Genomic DNA, 14,763 nt, shown 5'->3' with positions numbered 1-14,763 from the left:
ATCAAGGCTTAAAAATCCTTATTTTAACCTGTCTCCTTCATCTACACTGATTGAAGTGGATTTAACAGGTGACATCAATAAAGAATCATAGCCTTCACCTGGATTCACCTGGTCACTCTGTCAGTGTTTCCCAAACTCGGTCCTCTGGACCCCAAAGTCCAACCCTAGCACTACGCAGCTCATTCACATCATTAAAGTTTGATAGTTAATTGTTTATTTGAATCAGCTGTGTAGTGCTAGGGCAAAAACCAAAACGTTCACCCCTTGGGGTCCCGAGAACCAAGTTTGGGAACCAGTTCTGAATGTTTTGTGTACAAGTCTGCCCATAGCCTACACCAGTTGTTTTAGAATCCTGGTGGGTGTGGAAGATCTCATGGTTCATCTGACAGCTAACACCGGCTGTGTCAACCGCCAAGCATTCACCACAATCTCTGTTGGTTCGTAGTACATGTCAGTCTACTATTTGCACTTAGCTTCTTAAAGCATGGTACCGTGCAAGTCCCTGCAAAGTCCCTACAAGCAATACAGCTTGTTGTTTGACTGAGACCGATATTGAAATACTTTCTATTGCCTCAGTGTTTTGCTTAGGATTTTGATTTAATCTTGGCAGGTTGTTTTTGCAAATGAAAATTGGTTTGTGAAACAATTGACATGGACAGATCAAAGTTTGATAAATGTATATATGAATTAAATACATTTTATTACAAGGGGATCTTTTGTATTCTCAGTTGAGTTCTGCTATTAAACAAACATCTCTCCCAGTTAATGCCTTTGGTTTGAGGCGCATGAATCTCATCTCCATGCCGACCCAGAAATGTCAGGCTCAGTTGTCGTCTGAGCTTCTCAATTACTTTAGGTCACTGCCAACGAGATGGCATTGATATTACAGTGGCCCTGTGGCAGCGCAACATCAACAATGGGGCTGGGGATCAGTCATCTATGAAACAAACAAACTGAAAATGAGTTCCTTGCATTCTGTAAATCTACCCTCGGTCATGGAGCCGGGTGGGGACACGCCCTGCAAGCACCGTAGCCCTCCAAAAACAGAGACTGTGTTCTTATCAATGGACTGCTAAGCTGACTAATTTGTGTTAAGCAAAGTTGTCCAATTTAACCAAATTAGATGGTAATTCAATTTCTACTGCCTACTGTGTGAGGTAGGTGTACAAGCCAAAAACAAGAGGTCCAAATCGTTTTCCAATACATTTTAATTAGAAATGAATTACTTTTTTCAGTACTTGGTGGTGAAATGTGCATTAGTGTATCACACAGGCTAAATAATCAGAACACCTGCATGTTACAACCAAGCCCCAATATCACAACTCGGTTTACATTCCACTACTCTAATGTATCACACAAAACAATTCTCTCCCTTTTCCACACAGTTGCCGTAACAACAAGAGAAGGAGTCTGGCAGTCGGGACCCCCTCCCCCACTCTCTCCCGACCACTCTCACCTCTCCCCCTCACCACAGGTAGGTGTTGTTGTCAGCCGTCTCTGCACTGCACTCAGCATGCGATAGAGTGCAGACCAATCAGTATGTTGTAAAAACATAGCAGACCAATCAGTACGTGATGAATGTATAGCAGGCCAATCAGCATGTGGCATTAAAGAGACAGCAGACCAATCAGACCTTTCCAGTGCAAAAAAACACCTAATGCTAAACTGTGTGTTCAGAGATCTCAGGCAAATGAAAATGAAGCAGCTGAGCTGGCCAAGCTCAAATTGCTCTTTGGTTTTCTGTTTTGAAGCTCAAGTTTCCAAAGAAGCTTATGTACATATTGCTTTAGCTTTTGTATCATTTTAGGGGAATAACTGATGAAATACATTTCACATGAAAGAAACCCTTTTCTTTTTCTTTCTTTCTTTCTTTAAATTTGACCCCTTTTTCTCACCAATTTCGTGGTATCCAATTGTTAGTAGCTACTATCTATCAGTGTGGCTCGGGAGAGACAAAGGTTGAAAGTCATGCGTCCTACGATACACAACCCAACCAAGCCACACTGCTTCTTAACACAGTGTGCATCCAACCCAGAAGCCAGCCACACCAATGTGTTGGAGGAAAAACCGTGCACCTGGCAACCTTGGTTAGTGCGCACTGCGCCCGGCCCGCCACAGGAGTCGCTGGTGCGCGATGAGACAAGGATATCCCTACCGATACCCCCCTAACCCGGACGACGCTAGGCCAATTGTGCATCGCCCCACGGACCTCTCGGTCATGGCCGAATACGACAGAGCCTGGGCGCAAACCCAGAGTCTCTGGTGGCACAGCTGCTGCTGCAGTACATCGCCCTTAACCACTGCGCCCCCGGGAGGCCCAAGAAACTGTTTTCATTCATGGTTATTGATTGCGAGCCCAGTGAAGGACTTAGGAAATGTGATTCTTGCTATCCTCAGCAGATGGACACGCTTAACTTCATCATAACAAGTCAGGTTGTCCAGACAGTTAGGAATGTTTAATGCTACGGATGGAATTGAGAGTTATCAAGTGAGCGTGCGTTAAGGCCTATCACAAAACCCTGTCCTTTCCAGACTCCTTGGTTGTAAATACGCGTTGAGTTTATTGAATTCAGTTCCACCAGAGACTGATTGCTTTTGGATTTAGGGCAGCTTGTCCTTTACTTGTGCATCATCAGCTCTCAAGAATGACAGAAGACTGCAGTTATAACAACATGGCCTATTCCTTCATTAATAAAATATGATCCAGTGATAAAACACCAACAGAGCCTAATTGTTGTGTTTCAGCTGGAAGTAGCCCCCAAGAAAGCCCCCGAAATGTCTCCGCTAGTGCCTCCGCCAACTTCCAGTTTGCACGCAGGTAAGGAAAAGTCCAATCCTCCTTTCAATTAGTTCAGTTTAGTAGACGGAATTCATGTTTTCATTTGGTTGTATTATTGAAGGAGTCCTACTAATAAAAAGCAGGTATGCAATTCATCTCAGAATTCATCTCAGAACTGTCAAAAGGCACCTTCACTTTCGCACACAATAGGTAGCCAAAATATCTAGTTCACAAAAAGGATAAACCCCCCCCCCCCAGAAATGCATAGAAAAGGGATGGTACTGTAGGTAACCTTCGTCGCTTTTCCATGACAACGGCAATGCATCAAATACCTCATATTAGAAATGAGGATGGTGCTTTAGACTGAAACCAGCCAAATGGCTCTAGGGCTACTCGTGGGACATAGGACTTGGCATTTGTCAGCGCAATTAAAGGGAGAGTCGGTGTGCAGTACGCACACTCATTACTCTGGGCTGCCGTGATGATGAGATACAGACAGCCTTATCCTGAGCCCATCACACGTCACATATACTGTGAGCCAGCCCACTAGTGAGCTACAAGCATCACCTTCAGTGTTAAACAGTTGCAACCCAGTCAGGCTTGAGGACAGTGAGGCAATGCCTTTAATGGTACAGGAGTAAGTGTACCACACCATAAACTATAGAGATAAGTGGGGGAGAAATCACATGAAACATTTTGGCCATGCACACGGTTGCATCAGCTTACATGACACTTCTACATTTACTGAGGGTTCGGGGATGCTAAAGTGGACATAGATGCTATGGGTCTGAATATATATGTAAATTTACTGAGGGTTCGGGGATGCTAAAGTGGACATAGATGCTATGGGTCTGAATATATATGTAAATTTACTGAGGGTTCGGGGATGCTAAAGTGGACATAGATGCTATGGGTCTGAATATATATGTAAATTTACTGAGGGTTCGGGGATGCTAAAGTGGACATAGATGCTATGGGTCTGAATATATATGTACATTTACTGAGGGTTCGGGGATGCTAAAGTGGACATAGATGCTATGGGTCTGAATATATATGTACATTTACTGAGGGTTCGGGGATGCTAAAGTGGACATAGATGCTATGGGTCTGAATATATATGTAAATTTACTGAGGGTTCGGGGATGCTAAAGTGGACATAGATGCTATGGGTCTGAATATATATGTAAATTTACTGAGGGTTCGGGGATGCTAAAGTGGACATAGATGCTATGGGTCTGAATATATATGTAAATTTACTGAGGGTTCGGGGATGCTAAAGTGGACATAGATGCTATGGGTCTGAATATATATGTACATTTACTGAGGGTTCGGGGATGCTAAAGTGGACATAGATGCTATGGGTCTGAATATATATGTAAATTTACTGAGGGTTCGGGGATGCTAAAGTGGACATAGATGCTATGGGTCTGAATATATATGTACATTTACTGAGGGTTCGGGGATGCTAAAGTGGACATAGATGCTATGGGTCTGAATATATATGTAAATTTACTGAGGGTTCGGGGATGCTAAAGTGGACATAGATGCTATGGGTCTGAATATATATGTAAATTTACTGAGGGTTCGGGGATGCTAAAGTGGACATAGATGCTATGGGTCTGAATATATATGTACATTTACTGAGGGTTCGGGGATGCTAAAGTGGACATAGATGCTATGGGTCTGAATATATATGTACATTTACTGAGGGTTCGGGGATGCTAAAGTGGACATAGATGCTATGGGTCTGAATATATATGTACATTTACTGAGGGTTCGGGGATGCTAAAGTGGACATAGATGCTATGGGTCTGAATATATATGTACATTTACTGAGGGTTCGGGGATGCTAAAGTGGACATAGATGCTATGGGTCTGAATATATATGTACATTTACTGAGGGTTCGGGGATGCTAAAGTGGACATAGATGCTATGGGTCTGAATATATATGTACATTTACTGAGGGTTCGGGGATGCTAAAGTGGACATAGATGCTATGGGTCTGAATATATATGTACATTTACTGAGGGTTCGGGGATGCTAAAGTGGACATAGATGCTATGGGTCTGAATATATATGTAAATTTACTGAGGGTTCGGGGATGCTAAAGTGGACATAGATGCTATGGGTCTGAATATATATGTAAATTTACTGAGGGTTCGGGGATGCTAAAGTGGACATAGATGCTATGGGTCTGAATATATATGTAAATTTACTGAGGGTTCGGGGATGCTAAAGTGGACATAGATGCTATGGGTCTGAATATATATGTAAATAAAGTATTGTTTATTTTGAATACATTTGCTTACATTTCTAAGAACCTGCTTTGCCATTATGGGAATTGTGTGTAGATTGATGAGAGGAAAAAAACAATTAAATCAATTTTAGAATAAGGCTGTAACGTAACAATATGTGGAAAAAGTCTAGGGGTCTGAATACATTCCGAATGCACTGTAGATGCTATGGCTGCAGTGTGTAAGGTGTTGTGCTTTAGTTGTTGGTACTCAGACTGCAGTCCTCGTGTGCTGTTATTTGGCCATGTAAACAATCCCATGTGGCGACGTGCTTGAAATACTGACACACAAAGCTGTAATCAGAACTTTGATATTAAATAATATTACTATTATTCATAATAATATATCACGGATATGAAGCCGAAGAGACATCCTATATCAGTTGACTAATCCTTGCTCTGATACGTGCAGAAACACCAATCTTATTAAGTCAGACCTGATTTGTCAGCCATAAGGTGTTTTTTCAGGGCTCTAACCTGACACATGAGGAAGATTGTGCCCCCCCCCAAAAAAAATGTATTCAACCTTTATCTAAGCAGGGCGTCATGCTGAGACCACGGTCTCTTTGGCAGACGAGTCCTTCATAAACACGTCAATAAACAACTGTTAAATTACACATGCACAGGACCAGTCAAAGGTTTGGACACCTACTCATTCCAGGGTTTCTTTATTTTTTTACTATTTTCGACATTGTAGAATAATAGTGAAGACAAACTATGAAATAACACATATGGAATCATGTAGTAACCAAAAAGAGATTGAATGGGTCCGAGTCTGGTAATTTATATGTCTGAAGGTTAACAATTAAGTAAGGCATGGCGGAAGTTTTTGCGAAAGGGTGCTTTTATAGACAAAAAGAGCTTAATGCATGATCTACGAGACTACAAGAATGACCAGCCTACTTTGTACTTTGATACAAAATGCAATGATGTGTACTGAACCTTTTACACTATGATAAACTGCATTTAATGGCTTCAATACAGTGGCAGCTGCATTCATATAGACAATGACCGAATTATTTGTTTTCTGCTACAAAAGTGGTTGAGCTGAAGGGTGGTGAAAGGTGTGTGTGTGTGTGAGAGAAATGACTCATTAAGCATGTACCATTGGGTTCATGGCATCTTGTCAGGTGTTCAGAACATTGACGCCAGGTCGTGAGCTTCTGACAGCTTCACGGTGTCAGTGAATGCGTTTGTCCTAATTTTTCCTTTCCTTCTTTCTTTCTCTCTGGCTCTTCCTCATAATGTGATAAACCAGCCACCTGGCCCGCACTGAAAGGTAGGAAAACATTTGATCCTTTTTTTGTCGATTCATGATTAAATCTTGAGGATATGTATGACATTTAAAAGCTCATAAGGTGCTTTGTTGTTTCCTGGTTCTTCCAGAGCGGATGGGCGAAGATGGTCTGTTGCCTCCGTCCCCTCGTCCGGCTATGGCACCAACCCCCCCAGCTCTTCAGTGTCAGTAAGTCGTCCCTCTCTTCCTCATTAAATATGTAAGCCCTTCTTCCTCAAAGACCAACAAGGGAGCATTTGGCATTGTCGTCAATACTCAATATAACTAACAATGAAATGTTTATTGAGCAACACCATGTTGTACAGTAAACCCACAGGAAATGTAGCTGTTTAAGTTCAGTATTTAAGGTTGCTACCAGGATGTCCAGATAAGACATATCTAGATTTTTTTCAAATTTATGTGCGATTCACAATATATACAGTACGTTTTGTTGTACAATTTAAAGGTAAAATATACTGCATTTCAAACAGTTAGCAATAATCTAATGAGTTAAGAGCTTGTGAAATTATACCTAGGCTAAATATAAAACATCCACAATCATAAGACCCACACATTTTATCAAAATAGTTTAACCTGCGTTTTTGTAATAATCACTGATCTGGCTTTCAAGGCCTTCTATGAAAATGGCCTTTTTGTTACAAATGTAATCAAATGTTATTGGTTGCATACACATATTTAGCAGATGTTATTGCGGGTGTAGCAAAATGCCTATGTTCCGAGCTCCAACAGTGCAGTAAAATCGAACACATCTATAAGTAAAAGAATGGAGAAATAAGAAATTAAGAAATATAGAAATATTCGGACGAGCAATGTCTGATCAGAGTGTAAATATATACAGTGGGGCAAAAAAGTATTTAGTCAGCCAACAATTGTGCAAGTTCTCCCACTTAAAAAGATGAGAGAGGCCTGTAATTTTCATCATAGGTTCACTTCAAATTATGACAGACAAAATTAGATTTTTTTTCTCCAGAAAATCACATTGTAGGATTTTTAATGAATTTATTTGCAAATTATGGTGGAAAATAAGTATTTGGTCACCTACAAACAAGCAAGATTTCTGGCTCTCACAGACCTGTAACTTCTTCTTTAAGAGGCTCCTCTGTCCGCCACTTGTTACCTGTATTAATGGCACCTGGGGCGGCAGGGTAGCCTAGTGGTTAAGAGCGTTGGACTAGTAACCGGAAGGTTGCAAGTTCAAACCCCCGAGCTGACATGGTACAAATCTGTCGTTCTGCCCCTGAACAGGCAGTTAACCCACTGTTCCTAGGCCGTCATTGAAAATAAGAATGTGTTCTTAACTGACTTGCCTAGTTAAATAAGGTTAACTAGGGGTCAAGTAAAAAAAATAAAAAACCTGTTTGAACTTGTTATCAGTATAAAAGACACCTGTCCACAACCTCAAACAGTCACACTCCAAACTCCACTATGGCCAAGACCAAAGAGCTGTCAAAGGAAACCAGAAACAAAATTGTAGACCTGCACCAGGCTGGTAAGACTGAATCTGCAATAGGTAAGCAGCTTGGTTTGAAGAAATCAACTGTGGGAGCAATTATTAGGAAATGGAAGACATACAAGACCACTGATAATCTCCCTTGATCTGGGGCTCCACGCAAGATCTCACCCCGTGGGGTCAAAATGATCACAAGCACGGTGAAAAAATCCCAGAACCACACGGGGGGACCTAGTGAATGACCTGCAGAGAGCTGCGACCAAAGTAACACACTACGCCGCCAGGGACTCAAATCCTGCAGTGCCAGACGTGTCCCCCTGCTTAAGCCAGTACATGTCCAGGCCCGTCTGAAGTTTGCTAGAGAGCATTTGGATGATCCAGAAGGAGAATGTCATATGGTCAGATGAAACCAAACTAGAACTTTTTGGTAAAAACTCAACTCGGCGTGTTTGGAGGACAAAGAATGCTGAGTTGCATCCAAAGAACACCATACCTACTATGAAGCATGGGGGTGAAAACATCATGCTTTGGGGCTGTTTTTCTGCAAAGGGACCAGGACGACTGATCCGTGTAAAGGAAAGAATGAATGGGGCCATGTATCGTGAGATTTTGAGTGAAAACCTCCTTCCATCAGCAAGGGCATTGAAGATGAAACGTGGCTGGATCTTTCAGCTTGACAATGATCCCAAACACACCACCCGGGCAACGAAGGAGTGGCTTCGTAAGAAGCATTTCAAGGTCCTTGAGTGGCCTAGCCAGTCTCCAGATCTCAACCCCATAGAAAATCTTTGGAGGGAGTTGAAAGTCCGTGTTGCCCAGCAACAGCCCCAAAACATCACTGCTCTAGAGGAGATCTGCATGGAGGAATGGGCCAAAATACCAGCAACAGTGTGTGAAAACTTGGTGAAGACTTACAGAAAACGTTTGACCTCTGTCATTGCCAAAAAAGGGTATTTTGTATTGAGAAACTTTTGTTATTGACTAAATACTTATTTTCCACCTTAACTTGCAAATAAATTCATAAAAAATCCTACAATGTGATTTTCTGGATTTCTTTTCCTCATTTTGTCTGTCATAGTTGAAGTGTACCTATGTTGAAAATTACAGGCCTCTCTCATCCTTTTAAGTGGGAGAACTTGCACAATTGGTGGCCGACTAGATACTTTTTTGCCCCACTGTAGCCCTTGGTTCACTCCAGACCTGACTGCCCTTGACCAGCACAAAAATAACCTGTGGCATACTGCATTAGCATCAAATGCCTAGTGGTTAGAGCGTTGGACTAGTAACCGGAAGGTTGCAAGTTCAAACCCCCGAGCTGACAAGGTACAAATCTGTCGTTCTGCCCCTGAACAGGCAGTTAACCCACTGTTCCTAGGCCGTCATTGAAAATAAGAATTTGTTCTTAACTGACTTGCCTGGTTAAATAAAGGTAAAATAAAAAATTACAATTAAAAATAGCCCCCGTGATATGCAACTTTTCAGGGAAGTTAGGAACCAATATATACACGAGCAGTTAGGAAAGCAAAGCCTAGCTTTTTCAAACTGAAATTTGCATCCTGTAGCACAAACTCAAAACAGTTCTGGGACACTGTAGTCCATGGAGAATAAGAGCACCTCCTCCCAGCTGCCCACTGCACTGAGGCTGGGAAACACTGTCACCACTGATAAATCCACAATAATTGAGAATTTCAATAAGCATCTTTCTACGGCTGGCCATGCGTTCCACCTGGCTACCCCTACCCCAGTCAACTGCCCTGTACCCCCCACAGCAACCTGCCCAAGCCTCCCCATTTTGCCTTCACCCAAATCCAGATAGCTGATATTCTGAATGAGCTGCAAAATCTGGACCCCTACAAATCAGCCGGGCTAGACAATCTGGACCCTCTCTTTATAAAATGATCTGCCAAAATTGTTGCAACCCCTATTACTAGCCAACCTCTCTCTCGTATCGTCTGAGATCCCCAAAGATTGGAAAGCTGCCGTGGTCATCCCCCTCTTCGAAGGGGGAGACTCTCTAGACCCAAACTGCTACAGACCTATATCTTTCCTACCCTGCCTTTCTAAGGTCTTCGAAAGCCAAGTTAACGAACATATTACCGACCATTTCAAATCCCACCGTGCCTTCTCCGCTATGCATTCTGGCTTCCGAGCTGGTCATGGGTGCACCTCAGCCACGCTCATTTCCAATCCAAAATTAAATCTAGAATCGGCTCAGCCGGGCTAGACAATCTGGACCCTCTCTTTATAAAATGATCTGCCAAAATTGTTGCAACCCCTATTACTAGCCAACCTCTCTCTCGTATCGTCTGAGATCCCCAAAGATTGGAAAGCTGCCGTGGTCATCCCCCTCTTCGAAGGGGGAGACTCTCTAGACCCAAACTGCTACAGACCTATATCTTTCCTACCCTGCCTTTCTAAGGTCTTCGAAAGCCAAGTTAACGAACATATTACCGACCATTTCAAATCCCACCGTGCCTTCTCCGCTATGCATTCTGGCTTCCGAGCTGGTCATGGGTGCACCTCAGCCACGCTCATTTCCAATCCAAAATTAAATCTAGAATCGGCTTCCTATTTCGCAACAAAGCCTCCTTCACTCATGCTGCCAAACATAACCTCATAAAACTGACCATCCTACCGATCCTTGACTTTGGCGATGTCATTTACAAAATAGCCTAAAACAGTCTACTCAACAAATTGGATGCAGTCTATCACAGTGCCATCCGTTTTGTAACCAAAGCCCCATATACTACCCACCACTGTGACCTGTATGCTCTCGTTGGCTGGCCCCCGCTTCATACTCGTCGCCAAACCCACTGGCTCCAGCTCATCTACAAGTCTTTGCTAGGAAAAGCCCCGCCTTATCTCAGCCCACTTGTCACCATTGCAGCACCCACTCGCAGCACGCACTCCAGCAGGTATATTTCACTGGTCCCTCAAAGCCAATTCCTACTTTGTCCGCCTTTCCTTCCAGTTCTCTGCTGCCAATGACTGGAACTATCTGCAAAAATCGCTGAAGCTGGAGACTCATCTCCCTCACTAACTTCAAGCACCAGCTGTCAGAGCAGCTCACAGATCATTGCACATGTACCTAGCCCATCTATAAATAGCCCATCCAACTACCTCATCCCCATACTGTATTTATTTAGTTCCTTTGCACCCCAGTATATCTACTTGCACATCTATCACTCCTGTGTTTAAATGTTATATCGTAATTATCTCGCCACTATGGCCTATTTTATTACCTTACCTCATTTGCACAGACTGCATATATACTTTTTTGTACTGTATTATTGACTGTATGTTTGTTTATTCCATGTGTAACTCTGTGTTGTATATGTCGAACTGCTTTGCTTTATCTTGGCCAGGTCGCCGTTGTCAATGAGAAGTTGTTCTCAACTAGCCTACCTGGTTAAATAAGAAATTACGAGCTAAGTGAAAGTGATAGTTTAAAAAAATATAACAGAATATCGCTAGCTCTCTCTTGCTTCTCTTTAATTTTGAAATAAATACATTTGTTAACTGTTCAACTCTTGTCTTTCTCTGTCTTCGAGTGAACTACTCACCACATTTTATGCACTCTGGAAGTTCTCAAAATGACTGAGTCTCCTAGGTTTTGTATTGAAGTCAATGTTTGAATTTTTTTATTTTATTTCACCTTTATTTAACCAGGTAGGCTAGTTGAGAACACCTTTATTTAACCAGGTAGGCTAGTTGAGAACACCTTTATTTAACCAGGTAGGCTAGTTGAGAACACCTTTATTTAACCAGGTAGGCTAGTTGAGAACACCTTTATTTAACCAGGTAGGCTAGTTGAGAACACCTTTATTTAACCAGGTAGGCTAGTTGAGAACACCTTTATTTAACCAGGTAGGCTAGTTGAGAACAAGTTTTCATTTGCAACTGCGACCTGGCCAAGATAAAGCATAGCAGTGTGAACAGACAACACAGAGTTACACATGGAGTAAACAATTAACAAGTCAATAACACAGTAGAAAAAAAAGGGGAGTCTATATACATTGTGTGCAAAAAGGCATGAGGAGGTAGGCGAATAATTACAATTTTGCAGATTAACACTGGGGTGATAAATGATCAGATGGTCATGTCCAGGTAGAGATATTGGTGTGCAAAAGAGCAGAAAAGTAAATAAATAAAAACAGTATGGGGATGAGGTAGGTGAAAATGGGTGGGCTATTTACCTATAGACTATGTACAGCTGCAGCGATCGGTTAGCTGCTCAGATAGCAGATGTTTGAAGTTGGTGAGAGAGATAAAAGTCTCCAACTTCAGCCGATTTTTGCAAGTCGTTCCAGTCACAGGCAGCAGAGTACTGGAACGAAAGGCGGCCAAATGAGGTGTTGGCTTTAGGGATGATCAGTGAGATACACCTGCTGGAGCGCGTGCTACGGATGGGTGTTGCCATCGTGACCAGTGAACTGAGATAAGGCGGAGCTTTACCTAGCATGGACTTGTAGATGACCTGGAGCCAGTGGGTCTGGCGACGAATATGTAGCGAGGGCCAGCCGACTAGAGCATACAAGTCGCAGTGGTGGGTGGTATAAGGTGCTTTAGTGACAAAGCGGATGGCACTGTGATAAACTGCATCCAGTTTGCTGAGTAGAGTGTTGGAAGCAATTTTGTAGATGACGTCGCCAAAGTCGAGGATCGGTAGGATAGTCAGTTTTACTAGGGTAAGTTTGGCGGCGTGAGTGAAGGAGGCTTTGTTGCGGAATAGAAAGCCAACTCTTGATTTGATTTTCGATTGGAGATGTTTGATATGAGTCTGGAAGGAGAGTTTACAGTCTAGCCAGACACCTAGGTACTTATAGATGTCCACATATTCAAGGTCGGAACCATCCAGGGTGGTGATGCTAGTCGGGCATGCGGGTGCAGGCAGCGATCGGTTGAAAAGCATGCATTTGGTTTTACTAGTGTTTAAGAGCAGTTGGAGGCCATGGAAGGAGTGTTGTATGGCATTGAAGCTCGTTTGGAGGTTAGATAGCACAGTGTCCAAGGACGGGCCGGAAGTATATAGAATGGTGTCGTCTGCGTAGAGGTGGATCAGGGAATCGCCCGCAGCAAGAGCAACATCATTGATATATACAGAGAAAAGAGTCGTACCCAGAGGAGGATGGAAACTAATCTCAGCAAAAAAGGAAATATCCCTTTTTCAGGACCCTGTCTTTCAAAGATAATTAATAAAAATCCAATAACTTCAGATCTTCATTGTAAAGAGTTTAAACACTGTTTCCCATGCTTGTTCAATGAACCATAAACTATTAATGAACATGCACCTGTGGAACGGTCGTTAAGACACTAAACACTTACAGATGGTAGGCAATTAAGGTCACAGTTATGAAATCTTAGGACACTAAAGAGGCCTTTCTACGAACTCTGAAATACACCAAAAGAAAGATGCCCAAGGTCCCTGCTCATCTTCGTGAACGTGCCTTAGGCATGCTGCAAACAGGCATGAGGACTGCAGATGTGGCCAGGGCAATTAATTGCAATGCCCGTACTGTGAGATGCCTAAGACAGCCCTACAGGGAGACAGGACCACATGTAACAACACCTACATAGGATCGGTACATCCAAACATCACACCTGCGGAACAGGTACAGGATGGCAACAACAACTGCCCGAGTTGCACCAGGAACGCACAATCCCGCCATCAGTGCTCAGACTGTCCGCAATAGGCTGAGAGAGGCTGGACTGAGGGCTTGTAGGCCTGTTGTAAGGCAGGTCCTCAACAGACCTCACCGGCAACAACGTCGCCTATGGGCACAAACCCACCGTCTCTGGACCAGACAGGACCCTCCAGCATGACAATGCCACCAGCCATACTGCTCGGTCTGTGCGTGATTTCCTGCAAGACCGGAATGTCAGTGTTCTGCCATGGCCAGCAAAGAGCCCGGATCTCAATCCCATTGAGCACGTCTGGGACCTGTTGGATCGGAGGGTGAGGGCTAGGGCCTTTCTCCCCAGAAATGTCTGGGAACTTGCAGGTTCCTTGGTGGAAGAGTGGGGTAACATCTCACAGCAAGAACTGGCAAATCTGTTGCAGTCCATGAGGAGGAGATGTACTGCAGTACTTTTAATGCAGCTGGTGGCCACACCAGATACTGACTGTTTGATTTTCACCCCCCCACTTTGTTCAGGGACACATTATTCAATTTCTGTTAGTTACATGTCTGTGGAACTTGTTCAGTTAATGTCTCAGTTGTTGAATCTTATGTTCATACAAATATTTACACATGTTAAGTTTGCTGAAAATAAACGCAGTTGACGGTGAGAGGACGTTTCTTTTTTTGCTGAGTTTAGCTCCTCTGGCTACACCATGGTGCTACCCTACAGAGTGCTGTTGACGTAACTTTAGACCTTCATTGCAAAACAGTGTTTTAATTAATTATTTGGCAACGTGAATATATTTAGTATAGTTTCATCTAAAAATGATCACTTTTTTCATGTTTCACTATTTTTATTAAATTCCATAAGGATAATGGTCCTCCCCTTCTTCCTCTGAGGAGCCTCTGCTGTTCTATGTCTATGGACATAGGGCAGCAGCCTCTAAGATGCAGGGTTGAGTAACCGGGTGGTAGCCGGCTAGTGATGGCTTTTTAACAGATCCATGCATAATGAACCATGCATAATGCACGTTCACTAATAATGACCAACATCTTGTAGCAGGCATTATAGAACATTAACACAGCTAGGTCTCATAAACAATCTCTCACGCACTACTAACCAGCTCATCTTTATATTTAAAGTCTAATAAACTTGGATTTATTTGCTGGTTAACAAGGTAGAACAGTTGAAATTGTTATGAACACACCCTTCTGTCCATCCCCAACGTTATGCATGTTAGCCTGTCCACTTTGTTCAAATCAAGTGGCCTACCTTATGATTTACGCAGTCTCCTCTGAACAGTTGATGTTGAGATGTGTCT

At 42.9% G+C, this 14,763-nt stretch overlaps 1 protein-coding gene across 2 annotated transcripts in view; it reads left to right on the top strand.

Annotated features, from left to right (window-relative positions):
- LOC109871820 (microtubule-associated serine/threonine-protein kinase 3) overlaps positions 1–14,763 on the top strand; it is a 66,427-nt gene that overhangs the window by 15,661 nt on the left and 36,003 nt on the right. For both annotated transcript variants that reach the window (XM_031806622.1, XM_031806621.1), the window contains 4 exons: positions 1,386–1,474; positions 2,746–2,818; positions 6,332–6,352; positions 6,460–6,538. In XM_031806622.1, coding sequence (XP_031662482.1) covers positions 1,386–1,474; positions 2,746–2,818; positions 6,332–6,352; positions 6,460–6,538 — 262 coding nt within the window. The remainder of the gene's footprint in view (positions 1–1,385; positions 1,475–2,745; positions 2,819–6,331; positions 6,353–6,459; positions 6,539–14,763) is intronic.

Source organism: Oncorhynchus kisutch, linkage group LG27 (genome assembly GCF_002021735.2).
Source record: "Oncorhynchus kisutch isolate 150728-3 linkage group LG27, Okis_V2, whole genome shotgun sequence".
Taxonomy (NCBI): Eukaryota; Metazoa; Chordata; class Actinopteri; order Salmoniformes; family Salmonidae; genus Oncorhynchus; species Oncorhynchus kisutch.
This window is presented reverse-complemented; position numbering and strand designations above follow the sequence as displayed.